At 36.1% G+C, this 17,800-nt stretch overlaps 2 protein-coding genes across 2 annotated transcripts in view; both read right to left on the bottom strand.

Moving 5' to 3' along the window:
* The window catches only part of STK3 (serine/threonine kinase 3), a 276,767-nt gene that overhangs the window by 222,046 nt on the left and 36,921 nt on the right, over positions 1-17,800 (bottom strand). Inside the window, exons 2-3 of the mRNA XM_045978097.1 lie at positions 12,614-12,694; positions 1,745-1,873 (exon numbers count right to left, since the gene is read on the bottom strand). Coding sequence (XP_045834053.1) covers positions 1,745-1,873; positions 12,614-12,694 — 210 coding nt within the window. The remainder of the gene's footprint in view (positions 1-1,744; positions 1,874-12,613; positions 12,695-17,800) is intronic.
* On the bottom strand, positions 11,051-12,450 carry LOC123946325 (thymidylate synthase-like). Its single transcript, XM_046011786.1, is given in 4 exon segments — positions 11,051-11,580; positions 11,583-11,938; positions 11,940-12,201; positions 12,438-12,450. Coding segments are annotated over 4 exon segments (885 nt in total). The 3' UTR covers positions 11,051-11,326.

Below are 17,800 nucleotides of genomic sequence, written 5' to 3'. Positions count from 1 at the left end.
CGAATTGCTAAGGAAATGTTGAAAAACAAAAACAAAACTGGCGGCATCACATTACCCGATTTCAAGCTTTACTACAAAGCTGTGATCACCAAGACAGCGTGGTACTGGCATAAAAACAGACACATAGACCAGTGGAACAGAGTGGAGAGCCCAGATATGGACCCTCAACTCTATGGTCAAATAATCTTCGACAAAACAGGAAAAAATATTCAATGGAAAAAAGACAGTCTCTTCAATAAATGGTGCTGGGAAAACTGGACAGCGATATGTAGAAGAATGAAACTAGACCATTCTCTTACACCGTACACAAAGATAAACTCAAAATGGACAAAAGACCTCAACGTGAGACAGGAATCTATCAGAATCCTAGAGGAGAACATAGGCAGTAACCTCTTCGATATCAGCCACAGCAACTTCTTTCAAGATATGTCTCCAAAGGCCAAGGAAACAAAAGCAAAAATGAACTTTTGGGACTTCATCAAGATCAAAAGCTTCTGCACAGCAAAGGAAACAGTCAACAAAACAAAGAGGCAACCCACGGAATGGGAGAAGATATTTGCAAATGACAGTACAGACAAAAGGTTGATATCCAGGATCTATAAAGAACTTCTCAAACTCAACACACACAAAACAGATAATCATATCAAAAAATGGGCAAAAGATATGAACAGACACTTCTCCAACGAAGACATACAGATGGCTATCAGACACATGAAAAAATGTTCATCATCACTAGCCATCAGGGAGATTCAAATTAAAACAATATTGAGATACCACCTAACACCAGTTAAAATGGCCAAAATTAGCAAGACAGGAAACAACGTGTGTTGGAGAGGATGTGGAGAAAGGGGAACCCTCTTACACTGTTGGTGGGAATGCAAGTTAGTGCAGCCACTTTGGAGAACAGTGTGGAGATTCCTGAAGAAATTAAGAATAGAGCTTCCCTATGACCCTGCAATTGCACTGCTCGGTATTTACCCCAAAGATACAGATGTAGTGAAAAGAAGGGCCATCTGTACCCCAATGTTTATTGCAGCAATGGCTACGGTTGCCAAACTGTGGAAAGAACCAAGATGCCCTTCAACGGATGAATGGATAAGGAAGATGTGGTCCATATACACAATGGAGTATTATGCCTCCATCAGAAAGGATGAATACCCAACTTTTGTAGCAACATGGACAGGACTGGAAGAGATTATGCTGAGCGAAATAAGTCAAGCAGAGAGAGTCAAGTATCATATGGTCTCACTTATTTGTGGAGCATAACAAATAACATGGAGGACATGGGGAGATGGAGAGGAGAGGGAGTTGAGGGAAACTGGAAGGGGAGATGAACCATGAGAGACTATGGACTCTGAAAAACAACCAGAGGGTTATGAAGGGGCAGCGGTGGGGGGTGGGGGGGTGGGGTGGGAGGTTGAGGAACCAGGTGGTGGGTAATAGGGAGGGCACGTACTGCATGGAGCACTGGGTGTGATGCCAAAACAATGAACACTGTTATGCTGTAAATAAACAAATAAAAATAAATAAATAAATAAAATAAAATAAAATAAAATAAAACATCATTTCTGCTTTAGTCCTAAAGACAACCTTCCAAAACTATCCTCATCTTCATGAAGGATTAGTCTCAGTTCAGATTCAAAGTCAGAAAACTAATCAGATGACCAAAAAATATATTTTCTTATATATTATTAGCAAAATTCATCAAAATGAAGGTAAATAAAGAAAGAAAATCTCTTCATACCTGTCACATTGTTGCATTATGGAAATTTCTTTGATTATTTCCTGAAGATCTGACTCAACAGGTACTTGTTTAATTGCAACAACTTGACCAGATTCCTTATGTATTGCTTTAAATACACTTCCATAAGACCTAAAAGAAACCAAGACATTTATTTTTTTCCTTTCAAACATCATAAGTATTAAAGAAAAATCTACAAGTTTTTGCATGTAGTCATTTCCAATTTAAAACACTTAACAGTGATAAATCAAAGTAAACAAATAAGAAAAGTGAATTATACCTTAGCTTTAATACTTCAAACATATAATTAAAATCTACTAAAATCATAAAGTTAATATATAAAGATTTGTTTTTTTCTTATAAATGAAAGAAACAGACTTACGGTTTGTCAACTCAAACAAATGCAGCATTAAGAAGATATAAATGGAAATTAAAAGAATGAAATGTAGAATAAAAATAGCCAAAGTCTCAAGTTAGCACAAAAGGCTTATCTCACCGTAAGCAAAATCATCCCCAGAATATCGAAGTCCCAGGCCTGTTCAGACTACATAAAAGCACATGAAACCCTCAGCTGAGGACCACATCCTACCAAAGTTAGAGAAGCAAGGAATGTGGTTCCCCTACATCACACATCCAAGATCTTCTCAAACACTCCTTCTCCTCCTCAAGAGCAAGACCACATGATGACAGGTAAATAAAATGAGTAATGGGATCTAACTTCCACTTGCCCAAAAGCATCTCTGCTACAGCTCTTGAAACTTTGCCAAGTAAATATTTATGTGTTTTTAAAAAGCAGAAACAATGAGAGAGAGAAGACATGTATACTTTGGTATGAATTAGAAGACAAAGTAAACCCTGCTGGTTACTTGTTAGTAGTCACTGTTCTGTCAGTCAGATACCAGGATTGGTGTTTTATGTGTGTTATCAAATTCAACCCTCTCAACTATGAGGTAAAATATTACCATCACCATTTTCTAAGATGAGGAAACAGAGACTCGGATAGTGGTAACAAACAAGGACAGAATTTAAACATATAAGGATTCCAAGGATCATATATCATCATATGATTCTCACTATATCATTTCTACAGAAGAGAAAGAAGAGCAAGCCACTGGAAGACATGGAATGTTTCCTAATATTAGAAAACAACACAAAATTACTTTCACACTTATAATCACTAAATAAGCGAAAAATCAGCAATAAAACAGCTACCTTAACAAAATGAATTTTATCCATGCTGTTTCTTTAAACTTTCCAAAGTAACTTCATTTGATACTCAGAGATACTGTGTGTATAGTCCTGATTTATATACATAAACACACATGACTTTTAAGGGGATACGTGTGTGTGTGTGTGTGTGTGTGTGTGTGTTCCCTCAAAAGTCAATAAAGAATTCAGTGCTGGATTCTCTCTCATGAAGTAAGCAACACCATCACTCCTTTCTAAAGTCTCATCACAGCAAAAGAAAAGATTCCTTTCCCTGAATGCATCCTAGTTAAGAGTCTGACAATAAGAAGAATATGCATGAAATCTCAATGGCAAAAAGTTAAGGAGAACCATCATTCTTCAGATGTGGTTGTAGCAGATGAACTGGGGGATGACAGACATAGAGGCCTCCTGCTGAGCTTTTGATAACCACCACATTGCTGCTATAGAATGAGATAGTTGGCGGGAGCTTTGCAAAGACTCAAGGCTTCCAGCAGACCCCCAGTGAGCTTTTAAGAAACACCACGTCAGTGTTTCAGGCTGAGATACTCACTGTTGGCTTCTCTGCGACCTTCAGCAGCAGATTTCATGACCTTTGCATCTGTGGCCCTTCCATAAGTCACCTGAGCTCCTAATTTTATAAGAAACTCTCTATATCCAAGGTACACAGAGTACTCAGTGGGAAGCGGGGAGTCTGTTTCTCCCTCTCCCACTCCCCTTGCCTGTGTTCATTTTCACTAACGCTGTCAAATAAATAAATAAAATCTTAAAAAAAAAAAAAAGGAGGCGCCTGGGTGGCTCAGTGGTTTAAGCCTCTGCCTTCGGCTCGGGTCGTGATCTCAGGGTCCTGGGATCGAGCCCCGCATCGGGCTCTCTGCTCAGTGGGGAGCCTGTTTCTCCCTCTCTCTCTGCCTGCCTCTCTGCCTGCTTGTGACCTCTCTCTCTGTCAAATAAATAAATAAAATATTTTTTTAAAAAAAAGGGAATGTTATGGTGAAAATAAGAGTACAATTACTATAGAACAGGCTAGCTGCTCTGGCCTACACCGGAAAAGTTATGTAACAAATATAACAAACTCAGAGCTTAAACTTCCAGCTCTAGACTGAGAAACAGAAAACTTCTTAATGCCCCAAAAGAATTTTTTTTGATTTTGTAGAAGATTTTATTTATTTATTAGAGAGATGGACAGAGAGCACAAGTAGGCAGAGCAGCAGGCAGAGGGAGAGGGAGAAGCAGGCTCTCCGCTGAGTTTCTTTTTTTTTTTTAAAGGAAATCAGTGTGTCCAGAGAAAGTCAGTATTGAAAACTGGTTGGTCATTTTTTTTTTTAATATTTTATTTATTTGACAGAGAGAAATCACAACTAGGCAGGCAGAGAGAGAGGAGGAAGCAGGCTCCCCGCGGAGCAGAGAGCCCGATGTGGGGCTCGATCCCAGGACCCTGGGATCATGACCTGAGCCAAAGGCAGAGGCTTTAACCCACTGAGCCACCCAGGCGTCCCACTCCACTGAGTTTCTTAATTCTTGTAGGCACAGGGCTGAGACTTCCAAAAACAAGCTCAAGGTCTAATCTAAACTGGAAACTGAATTATACTGCAAGCTAAATTCACATCTCCAGCTCTATTCTGTTAAAGTTAGGCCTTTAACCCAGAGAACTGGTAATGGGACATTTAAGTAGATGTTTATTAATCTGAATACCTGGAATCCCCCAAGTCCTATAAGCATTCCTTGCCAACAAAAGCAACCCTATTCCCCAGTCCAAGAAGATGAGCCTCACAATGCCTGAAGACTCCATAATGACCTCACCTGAGGCAGTTACTTTTCAGGAGAATGTAAACTCTCCTCCACCACCTTGCATTGTTTCCAGTCCTAGAACTACGCTCAAATCCCCAGATACCCAGAGAATGAATAGAAAATCTGATGCAAGAACACCTACTATTCATACCAAAAAAGTTATAAGATTTTGTCAGTTTTTATCACCAAATTCTAAAGAATATATGTGGGAATGGATTCCAAGATCTCCAGTGAGAAAGGAATTCACTGATAGGGATGCAAGACCAGAAATTCCGGACTCCAGACTGTTATCTCAAACAGTTGGGAGTGTCCCTCACAGTATACCCAGCTAGTTAACTGAAACCTGGACTCTATAGTGACCTATGTAGAAATGCCACTGACCTTCGGTATACATTAGAGGAAGGAGATCAAAGGTTCAAGGAGATGGAATACTGGAATGGATACATCATTGCTCACCAAACCCCTATCTTCACTGAGAGGATCCAGAGGATACTCCCTTTCCTAGCACTACTGGAAGTTCTGCAGTGCAGGTCGGGGAAGCCAACAGTGCAATGGACTCCTCAATTTTAATGAACGATGGGAACCATAAGGCAGTGAAAAGAACTAGCAGCATCTTTCCACCAGAGATAAAAAGGGCATGGTAATCATCATGGGTACCCAAGTAAGGCTGTATTTTCTTTTTATTACATCTAGGTCTGGATATCAAAGTTATTCTGGCTTCATAAAAATAACTGCGATGATGCATCCTAAAAGACTTAGCTGGGTTTTTTTCTTGGTAAAAGGCATACAACATAAAATACACCATTTTAAAGCACTTTAAAGTATACAATTCAATGGCATTTAGGCATTCTCAGTGTTGTAGAACCATTACCTCTGTTGAGTTCTAAATCATTTGGAACCTGTTTTTTTGTCTCTATGGATACATTTATTCTGGATTCTTCATATAAATGGAATCATGTAATAATGTGACTTTTTGTGTCTGGCTTCTTTCACTAAACAGAATTTCCTCAAGGTTCATCCATTCTGTACCATATGTCAGCACTTCATTCATGTAATAGCTAAATATTATTCCATTGTCCAGATATATCACACTTTATCCATTCACCCGTTGATTGACTTTTCCACACTGGGCTCTTGTGAATACTGGTGCTATGAGCTGGTATCTTTTTTTTTTTTTTTAAGATTTATTTCTTTATTTGAGAGAGTGTGTGTGCACACACACAACCAAGGGAAGGGGCACAGGGAGAGGGAGAAAGAGAATCTCCAGCAGGCTTCCCACTGAGCCCATCACAGGGCTCAATCTCATGACCCTGAAATCATGACCTGAGTCAAAATCAAGATTTAAGGATGCTTAACCAACTGAGCCACCCAGGCACCCCGAGATGCTATACTTTTAATTCATAGACAGATATCTAACTGTCTTCCCATCTTTTCCATGATAGTTGCTCTATTTAAGTTTTAACTTCTTTGGGGGTCAATTTACACAATTTAAGTTTTACTATGAAAGCATCAACTTTTCAATTACTAAATGAGTCATCATTAGAGCAGCATATAGTGGTCTCTTAATTCCTCAAATTGTTTATCATTGGTTTTATCTTTTCTCATTCCAAATATTTTATTTTTGCTCTCTTTTTTTTAGTCAAAATCAAAAGAGGTTTACCTATTTTATTGATCTGCTCAAAAGAAACTGCTTTTGTATTTATCATGTTTAAATTTTATTTTCCATTTCATTAGTTTTAAATTCTTCTTTTATGAATTTTCCCTTCCTAATTTTTGGTACATTTTATTATTTTTCTAAGTTCATTTATAAGCACTAAGTTCTTTTCTTTTGGTCTTTCTTTTTTAGTGATGAAGTTATTTAAGACTAAATATTTCCCCCTAATTATAGCTTCTGTGGATTGCACAGATATTGGTATGATTTGTTTCTTTTTCATTTTCTAAATAATTAGTAATTTCCTCCTCAGTCTATAGGTTACCTCAGATTATGTGTCCTAATTTCCAATAAGTATGGATTTTATCATATTATAATTACCTTTCTCATTTAAGACTATAATCAAAAATGCGACATGCAAAATCTTTTTCTAGAACTCATTAATCAATGCTCCATGAACATACCAAAAAAAAAGAATGCCAAAATATGTGTAGTTATAGATATAGATATATATAATCAAGTTTATCAATTATAATATTTATACCCTCTTTGTCCTTTTTTTTTCTGTTAATCTTATCCAATTCTGAAAGCAATATATGAAAATCTCCCATCTGAATAAACTCTTATTAGATTCTCCTGACATTTCTAATAGCTTTCCTTCACAAATTTAACTGTCCTGGTAACTGACATTTATATATTTCATATAAATTATCTTTTAAGTCATTATCTTATGTCCCTATTTATTCTTTATTTGGATATTAACCCCTCTTTATTCACTTGAGATCTTTTAACTTTAACTAATTTACTGGATATAAATATGGCTACTCCTTTTTCTTTTTATTTTTATTTGTATAATTGTCTTTCTTATCTGGTATCTCTAATAGGAAATGTTCCTACATTTCCACCCTTTGTATTACACAGGTCTTTTATAAATAGCATATTGTTAGATTTTGCATTTTAATTGACCCTACTAATTTGTCTTTTTTTTTTTTAAGATTTATCCACTTATTTGAGAGAGTGAGAGAGTGCAGGGGGAGGAGCAAAGGGAGAGGGAAAGAGAAACTCCAAGCGGACTCCATGCTAAGCACAGAGCCAGACAGGAGGCCTGGTCTCATGATCCCGAGATCCCAAAACCAAGAGTCAGATGCCCAACAGACTGCTCCACCCAGGAGCCCTTAATGGGAGAGTTGACATTTAGTGAAAAATATATTTCATTTTATTCCTTCAAATTTATTACTTCACACTTTTGTTTCTCTTTTTCCTTGTTCTTGTTGGTTTACACCATTTTAATTCTGTTTTATGCCTTTTATTATTTTGAATGTTCTTCTATACTCTGCCATTTTATTAAATGCCCCTTTGTGCTAAAAATGAAACATTTTAAATTCATATTCAAAATTTATTTTAAATTATATTTTAAAATCGTATCAACTATTCTTCTGTCTCACTGAGGCACTCTATTTAAATCTATTATTCATTTTTCCCCAAGTAAAATGAGTCAGTCCCAATGTCCTGAAAGATGCTCTTATGTTCACTTGCCTAAAAAATCAAAATCTTTCAAGCTTATTAATAAGAATACCATACAGAATGAACTAATAAACTTCTTGTGAATCACTTTACAACACATTTCCTGCCTTTCTTTATATGTATATACATATATATATAATAGTAGTATATATAAGAAGGATATATATATATGTATATATATATACATATATATATATCCTACTTCTCTGAAAAACACTATTATCAGATCTAACACAATCCAGTCTTTTTAAGTCCATACTGACTGCTACAAAGTATATTAATTACTACTACTATTCCTTTTTCTTTCCACTTTTACTGAGATAATATGACATATAACATTTATTAGTTTAAGGTGTACAACAAAATGATTTATGTATATACTAGAAAATGATTACTATGAGTTTAGTTGACATCTACTAGCAAACAGAAAAAATTTTTTTCTTATGATGAGAACTTTTAAGACCTACTCTCTTAGCCACATTAAAATATTTAACAAACTATTATTAACTAGTCACCATGTTATACATGTACATCCTTGGAACTTATTTATCTTATAACTAGAAGTTTATATCCTTTGACTAATTTCACCCATTTCTCCCACTCCCCATTATCACCACTCTGGCAACCACCAATCTGTTCTCTGTTTCTATGAGTTTGGTTCTTAGATTCTACGTATAAGTGATATCATACAGAATTTTACTATGACTTATTTCATTTAGCATACTGCCTTTTTATGACTGAAAAAATATATATATACACACACATATATATATCCACTGTAGATATAAATCTTCCCTGACTTATAAAACAGTTATGTCTTGCTAAATCCATAATAAGTTCAAAATATCACAAGAAAGAAATGCATTTAATACATTTAATCTACTGAACATGGTAGCTTAATCTAGCCCATCTTAAATGTGCTCAGAACACTTAACACCAGCCTATAGTTGGGCAAAATCGTCTAACACAAGGCTCATTTTATAATAAGGTATTGAATACGTCATACAATTTGTTGAATACTGTGCTGAAAGTGAAAAACAGAACAGCTCTATGAGCATGAAATTGTTGCGTAACAATCGTTTACCTTCATTTGCAGGCTAAATAAGAGCTGTGGCATATTTCTGCTGCCTACTACCACAAGAGGGGTATCATACTATAGATCATTAGCCCAGGAAAGATTAAAATTCAAAATCGACATATGGTTTCTACTGAATGTGTATGACTTTTGCACCATCATAAAGTTGAAAACTCATAAATCAAACCATGTAAGTTGTGGACTATCTGTATATACCACATTATCTTTATCCACTCAACCATCAATAGAACACTTATATTGTTTCCATGTAAATAGTGGTGCAGTAAACATAGGTGCATATATCTCTTCAAGACAGTGACTTTGTTTCCTTTATATACGTATGTGTATATATACACATACATATATATATTGCTTGATCATGATAGTTCTATTTTTAGTATTTTGAAGAACTTCCGTACTGTTTTCTGCAGTGGCTGCACCAATGTTCATTCTAACAGTGCACAGCAGTTCCCTGTTCTCCACATTCTCACCAATACTTATTATTAATTTCTTGTCTTTTTTTTTTTTATTTCTTGTCTTTTTGATAACTGCTGTTGTAACAAGTGTGAGGTGATATCTCATTGTGGTTATGATTTACATTTCCCTGATGATTAGTGATGTTTCATGTCCCTGCTCACCATCTGGATGTATTCTTCGGAAAAACATCTATTCAGATCCTCTACCCATTTTTTAATGGAGATGTTTGGATTTTTGCTATTGACATGTATGAGTTCTTTATATGTTTTAGATATTAACCCCTTAACAGATGTATCACTTTCAAATATTTTCTCCCACTCCAGAGGCTGCTTTTTCACTTTATTGATGGTTTTCTTCACTGTGCAGAAGCTTTTTAGTTTGAGGTAGTCGCACTTGTTTGTTTTGTTTGCTTTTGTTGACTTTGCTTTGGGTGTCAAATCCAAAAAGTCATGCCAAGAACAACGTCAAGGAGCTTACTGCCTATGTTTTCTTCTTGAAGATTTAGGTTTCAGGTCTTACATTCAAGTCTTTAATCCATTTTTTAAAAATATTTTATTTATTTATTTGACAGAGGGAGATCACAAGTAGGCAGAGAGGCAGGCAGAGAGAGAGAGAGGAGGAAGCAGGCTCCCCACGGAGCAGAAAGCCCGATGCAGGGCTCAATCCCAGGACCGTGAGATCATGACCTGAGCTGAAGGCAGAGGCTTTAACCCACTGAGCCACCCAAGCACCCCTCTTTAATACATTTTTAGTTGATTTTTTAGGTACGGTATAAGACAGAGGCCCAGTTTCATTCTTTTGCATGTGGCTATCCATTTTTCCCAACATCATTTCTTAAAGAAACTATCCTTTCCCCATTGTATATTCTTGGCACCTTTGTCCTAAATTAATTGGCCATATATACATGGGTTTATTTCTGGGCTATATGTTTCATTAATCTAGGTATCCGCTTTTATGCCAATACCATCCTATTTTGATTACCACAATTTCATAATATAGTTTGAAATCAGGAAACATAATACCTCCAGTTTGATTCTGCATTCTCATAACTGCTTAGCTATTTGGGATCTTCTGGGGTTCCAGACAAATTGTACAACTGTTTGTTCTACTTCTGTGAAAAATACCATTGGTATTTTGTTAGGGATTGCACTGTATCTATACATTGCTTTCAGTAACAAGGATATTTAACAATATGAATCCTCTCAATCTATGAGCACAGAGTATCTTTCCATTTATTTGTTTCTTCAAATTCTTCATCAACATCTTACAGTTTTCAGTAAACAGATCTTTCACCTCTCTGGTTAAACTTATCCTAGGTATTTCCTTCTTTTTGATGTAACTATAATGCATTTATTAATTATTTTATTAATTCTAACAACCTTTTTTTAAAAAAGATGAATGCAGAACACATCTTTATTATAGCAATATATAAAGCAAATAACTTTAAATGTCCATAACCACAACTGCACATTATTAATGAATGCTAGTGTTATTCAGCCTGCTCAGATTTGGGGGAAGAGCCGATGTGTAATTCCTGAAATTCATGGACCTTCATAAAAATGGGGGGTTGAAATGCATGTACATGTTTTCAGAGTATTCCAGTTTTTATTCTCCTCTTAGTCCCCATCTCGGCATTTTCACATGTCCTCAGTGAGTTAACCAAATTCAAGGCATTTTGTTACTAAGAGATCTGGCAAGGTTATGTCTGTCAGTGGCAACATCCTTACAAGTTAATAACTGCTGGTCACCAAGAGATTTTTGACCTAGTTCCCTCTTCCTTAGGGCACATGAGCTTTCACCTGGGCTCTCAGTCCAAACCCTACAGACTGAATAGCCTTCAAATACCTCCTTTAAAAGCACTTTAAACAGCCATTTCCATTTTAATAGTCGGGTGAGGACTGTACCCCTCAATCTGAAAGTCTTCAGCCTTGAAGTCATCAATTGTCTCAACTTTTCGAAGGATTTTGAGCTTTGGGAAAGGCCTTGGTTCTCGCTGAAGCTTTAGGCCTGTGATGTGTGCGATCATGTAGGTGAGCAGGGCATAGCTGGCGATGTTGAAGGGCATGCCCAGGCCCATGTCCCCTGACCTCTGGTACAGCTGGCAGGACAGCTCACGTAGAACTGGCAGAGGGCATGGCACGGAGGGAGGGCCATCAGAGGAAGATCTTTTGGATTCCAGCCACATAGGATGATTCTTCTGTCATCGGGGTTGGTTTTGATCATGTCAATGACCTTTTGCAGTTGGTCTACTCCTTGACCTGAATAATTTGAATCTTTATCTATGTATTCTGCCCCAAAATGCCTCCACTGAAAGCCATAAACTGGGCCTAAATCCCCTTCTTCTCTGTTGGAGAATCCCAGGCTGTCCAATAAATCTCGAGACCCACTGGCATCCCAGATTTTCACTCCCTTGGAAGACAGTTCCTTAGCGTTTGTAGATCCCTTGATAAACCACAGCAACTCCTCCAAAACACTTCCAGAATACACGTTTGGTTGTCAGCAGAGGAAATTCATCTCTCAGGCTGTAGCGCGCCTGCATTCCGAACACTGACAGCGTGCCTGTGCCGGGGCGGTCATCCTTCCGGACCCCGCAGCGCAGGATTTCCTCGATCTGCCCCAGGTACTGCAGCTCCCCATGGGGTGCCGGCTGCGGCTCCGAGGCCGGTTTCTGCGCTGCGGGGGGCGATGGCGACGGTGGGCCCTGCAGCTCAGAGCCAGGGCATGGCGCGCACGCGGCTGCGGGCCAAGGACGCGGGCGGAGGATGATCTAATTCTAACAACTTTTTGATGGATTGAGATTTTCTATATATAATATCATGACATCAGCAAATAGAGACAGTTTCAATATTTTTATTTCTTTTTCTTTCCTAGTTACTCTAGCTAGGGCTTCCCATACTGTGTTAAATAAAAGCAGTCAGAGTGTTCATCCATATCGCACACCTGATCTTAGAAGAAAAGCTTTAGGTTTTCACCACTGAATACCATGTTTGCTGTGGGCATGTCATATATGACCTTTATGATGTTGAGGTGTTTTTCCACTATATTACTACTATTCAACTTAAGAAAATATACTCTAGCGAAAGATTATATAGTATTTTATAAATTTTTTGTCATTACCTAAGGATACTTTTGTGTTTTTTGTACTTACCCTTCTCCAAGTTTTTCTAATACATCAAAAACTTCTTCAGGCTGCTTAGTCAAACTGTCTTCACTCAGCTTTTTCAGCTTACTGATGAAAAAAAAAATAGAAAGAAAATATTTTCCTTAAGGCCTTTTATAAAATTTTTAATTTTATTTTTAAGGGCAATATGTTCACATAGTTCAAAATAAACAATAAATTTTTTAAAAATAAGGTAAACAAGCCCCTTTCAACGCCTCTTCTTAATCTGCCCAGAAACACCTGAAATAACTAGTTTTGTTACCTTCTTATGAAATCTTTATACAAATACAAATCTTATGAAATCTTTATACAAATCTTTATACAAATACGAATATATACTTTTATTTCTCTCCCTTAACACACAAGATAGCATTTTATACACACTCTTTTCTATCCACACTATTAAATACTATGCTGTTTTCACTTAACAACATGTAGCCTATGTTGAAGTACATAGAAAGCATCCTCATTCTTTCTTACATCTATATCCTATACTATTGCAAAGATGTAGCATCTTTTACTCACCAATTAGTTATTTATGGATATCTAAGTTTCCTTTTTCTATTATAAACAACACGGTACTGGATAAATGTGTACATAAGTCAGTGCACACATGTGCCAGTATATCTGCATGATGAAATCCCAGAAGTGAAACTGTGAGGTCCAGAGACCACACATACACCCACATAAAAAATATAGCAGCATACATGTTGACAAACAGGTATATATATTATAGGCATAATCGTATGTCATAATAAGTAATGCAATATAACTAACAAAATCACTATAATAACTACATAATAATTACTAAAGTTACAGATTACATTCTATATTTTATCTACTATAACAGTATGTTATATAAATATATATGTATATTGATAGACATTAGCAAACTGCCCTCCAGCGGGCTCGTACCAATTTATTCTCCTACCATTAATAGATGAGAGAGCCTCTTTTTTACAGTTCCACCAACAAAGTTCTTAACTATATATTTGGATTTTAGTCAATATATTAGCTAAGAATTTGTTATTCAGAATAAATTTAATCTTTATCTCTCTTATCATGAGTAAAACAGTATCTTCTAACATTGTCATGAAACTAGACCATTTATGCATTTCCTTTGCTCATTTTTCTACTGGATTTTTTGGTCTTTTTCTTATCTGTACAAAGATAAATTGGCCTTTGTTTAAGTTGCAAATATTTTCTCTTGTATTTTGACTTCATTTATGAGGTTTTAGTTTTATACTCTATCTGACTGATTGCTGAAAAAAATGTGTTTTCATTTTGTTTTGCTTTCTTAAAATCATCTACATGTATGGCATATGCAGACAACTGGAATCAAGAGGTGAGAGGGATCATGTACAGTGTATTTGATAGAACAAAATTAATTCAATACAAATAAAACAACATGTAGGAAGAATCAAAAAAATTCAGTATAAATAAAGAAAAAGTGACTGTAATATAAACGTAAGCAGGGTCAGGTTTTAAAAAAGCTTTATAAACCACGTTTAAGGAGCTCTATTGAAAAATGATCATTTCCGAGGCGCCTGGGTGGCTCAGTGGTTTAAGCCTCTGCTTTCGGCTCAGGTCATGATCTCAGGGTCCTGGGATTGAGCCCCTTGTCGGCTCTCTGCTTAGTGGGAAGCCTGTTTCTCCCTCTCTCTCTGCCTGCCTCTCTGCCTATTTGAGACCTCTCTCTCTGTCAAATAAATAAAACATCACCAAAAAATAAAGGTCTAGGACCAGATGGCTTCACAGCTGAATTCTATCATTTAAAGAATAGTTAATACCTATTCTCTTCAAATTATCACAAGAAATAGTAGAGGAAGAAAAGCTTCCAAATACGTTCTACAAGGTCAGCATGACCCTGATATCAAAACCAAATACAATACAAAAAAAGAAAATAAAAGGCCAATTTCCCTGATGAACATAGATGGAAAAATCCTCAACAAAATATTAAACACATACAACAATACATTAAAAAGATCATTCACCATGATCAAGTAGGATTTATTCCAGGGATACTCACAAATCAATCAAAACGATACACCACATAAACAAAGCAAAGGATAAAAATCATATGATCACCTCATGGTGAATGAAAGATCATTCACCATGATCAAGTAGGATTTATTCCAGGGATACTCACAAATCAATCAACACGATACACCACATAAACAAAGCAAAGAATAAAAATCATATGATCACCACATAAACAAAGCAAAGGATAAAAATCATATGATCACCTTTGCACCTTTGTCCGATGCAAAGAAAGCATGGGACAAAATTCACTCAAGATAAAAACTCTCAACAAAGTGGGCTTAGAAGGAAATACCTCAACACAATAAAGGCCTTTTATGAAATATCCACAGCTAACATCACAGTTAATAGTGAAAAACTGAGAGCTTTTCCTTCAAGATCAGGAATAAGACAAAGATATCCATCCACATGCACCACTTTTATTCAGCACAGTAGTGGAAATCCAAGCCACAGCAATCAGACAAGAAAAAGAAATAAGAGGCATCCATATTGGTAAAGAAAAAGTTAAATTGTCACTATTTGCAGGGAACATAAACACTGTACATACAAAATTCTAATGACTCCATAAAAAAACTAACAGAAGTAAGAATGAATTCAGTAAACCTGCAGGACACAAAACTAATACCTAGAAATTGGTAGCATTTCTATATACTAATAGCAAAGTAGCAGAAAGAAAAATTAAGAAAACACCATTTATAACTACACCAAAAAAGAATAAAATGCCTAGGAACAAACATATCCAAAGAGGTGAAAGACCTATACTTCAAAAACCATAAAGCATTAATTAAAGGAATTAAAGATGACATACACAGAAAAAAAATTCAACACTCATGGATTGAAAGAACAAATATTGTTCAAATGCCCATTCTACCCCAAGCAATCTACAGATTCAATACAGTCCCAATCAAAATGCCAACAGCATTTTTGTTAAAACTAGAACAAATAATCCTAAATTTGTATGGAACCACAAAAGACACTGAATAGCCAAAACAATCTTGAGAAAGAAGAACAAAGCCAGAGATATCACAATTATACATTTTAAAACTGTAGGAATCAAAACAATAATGGTACCAGCACAATACACAGACACATAGATCAAGGGAACAGAACAGAAAGCCCAGATAAACTCACAATTATACGGTCAATTAATCAATGACAAAGGAGGCAAAATGATTCAATGGGGGAAAGACAGTCTCTTCAAAAATTGGTGCTGGGAAAACTACATGGCTACATGTAAAAAATGAAACTAGATCACCTTTTAATACCATACACAAAAATAAACTTGAAATGGATTCAAGACTTAAATGTGAGACCTCAAACCATAAAAATCCTAGAAGAAAATATAAGCAGTAATTTCTCTGACATTAACCATAGCAACATTTTTCTAGATATGTCAATTTGGCAAGAGAACCAAAAACAAAAATAAACTACTGGGACTACATCAAAATAAAAACATTTTGCACAGCAAAGGAAACAATCAACAACAACAAAAAAGAGAACCTACTAAATGGAAGAAGATATTTACAAGTGATGTATCCAATAAAGGGTTAATATACAAACTTAAGAACTTATACACACCAAAAAATAACAATAATAACAAACAATCTGATTTAAAAATGAGCCTAAGATCTGAACAGCCCTTTCTCCAAAGACATTCAGATGACCAACAAGACACATGAAAAGATGCTCAACATCACTAATCATGAGAAATGCAAATCAAAACCACAATGAGTTATCACCTCACACCTGCCAGAATGGCTAAAATCAAAAACTTAAGAATAACAAGAACTGGCAAGAATGTGGCAGAAATACCATATGATCCAATAACTCTACTACTGAGTATTAACCCAAAGAAAATGAAAACACTAATTCACAAAAAGAGAGCGGGGCTCCTGGGTGGCTCAGTGAGTTAAAGCCTCTGCCTTCGGCTCAGGTCATGATACCGGGGTCCTAGGATGGAGCCCCGCATCGGGCTCTCTGCTCAGCGGGGAGCCTGCTTCCCTTCTTCTCTCTCTCTGCCTGCCTGTCTGCCTACTTGTGATCTCTGTCTGTCAAATAAATAAGCAAAATCTTAAATAAATAAATAAACAAACAAACAAAGATGGGTAGTCCTATGTGTATCACAGCATTATTTACAACAGCCAAGCTATGGAAGCAACTTAAGTGTTTATCAGTTTTTGAATGGGTAATGAATATGTGTTATACACACATACACAACACACAGACAGAAATATTACATAGCCATAAAAAAAAGTTGAGATGTTGCCATTTCAGATGACATGGATGGACCTAGTGGTTATCATGCTAACTTATTTCAAGTCAGGCTGAGAAAGGCAAACACCACATGATTTCACTCATACACGGAATTTTCAAAAAAAAAAGAATAAATCAAAGTCAAAATCAGACCTATAAATACAAAGAACAAACTGTTGGCTGTTGGAGGGGACAGGAGTGGGGGACTGGGCAAAATGGGTGATGCAGGGTGGGAAATACAGGCTTCTAGTTATGGAATGAATAAGTCATAGGAATAAAAAACCGCATAAGGATTATAGTTGATGATGTTATAGTGATATATAGAGACAAATGGTAGCTACACTTGTGGTAGCCATAGCATAATGTCTAAACTTGCTGAGCCACTATGTGAACCTATGTGTACTATGTTCACTATGGATACACCTGAAATAATGTAACACTATGTGTCAACAATATTAAAAAAAAATAAAAAATCACTTCTCCTCTAATGCAGTGGAAAGATATACAGTAAGCTAAAGTGAGAAGAGAAACTGTAGTTAGGAGCGGATTCAAAATATGGATGCACAGAATACAGTATTAGCAGTAAGAATGAAGAGAAATTATTCAACATATTAAAGAGACATTATCAACAGAAACTGGTGTTTGATTAAATATCATTTGATTACGAAATGTCTAAGAAATAAGGGTCAAAGAGAAAACAGATCTCAGGAAAATATATTTACAAAATGCTGACACAAAGGACAAGAAGGTAGTAACCGACCATGTTAAAGGCTACTGAAAATTCAAACAACTTAAAGATTTTAAGTGTCTAATAGAGAATTCCCACTTCCAACCATAAACTAGAAAACTCAACAAAGCATAGAAAACAACTATTTTCAAACG

Source organism: Meles meles, chromosome 1 (genome assembly GCF_922984935.1).
Source record: "Meles meles chromosome 1, mMelMel3.1 paternal haplotype, whole genome shotgun sequence".
Lineage (NCBI taxonomy): Eukaryota > Metazoa > Chordata > Mammalia > Carnivora > Mustelidae > Meles > Meles meles.
This window is presented reverse-complemented; position numbering and strand designations above follow the sequence as displayed.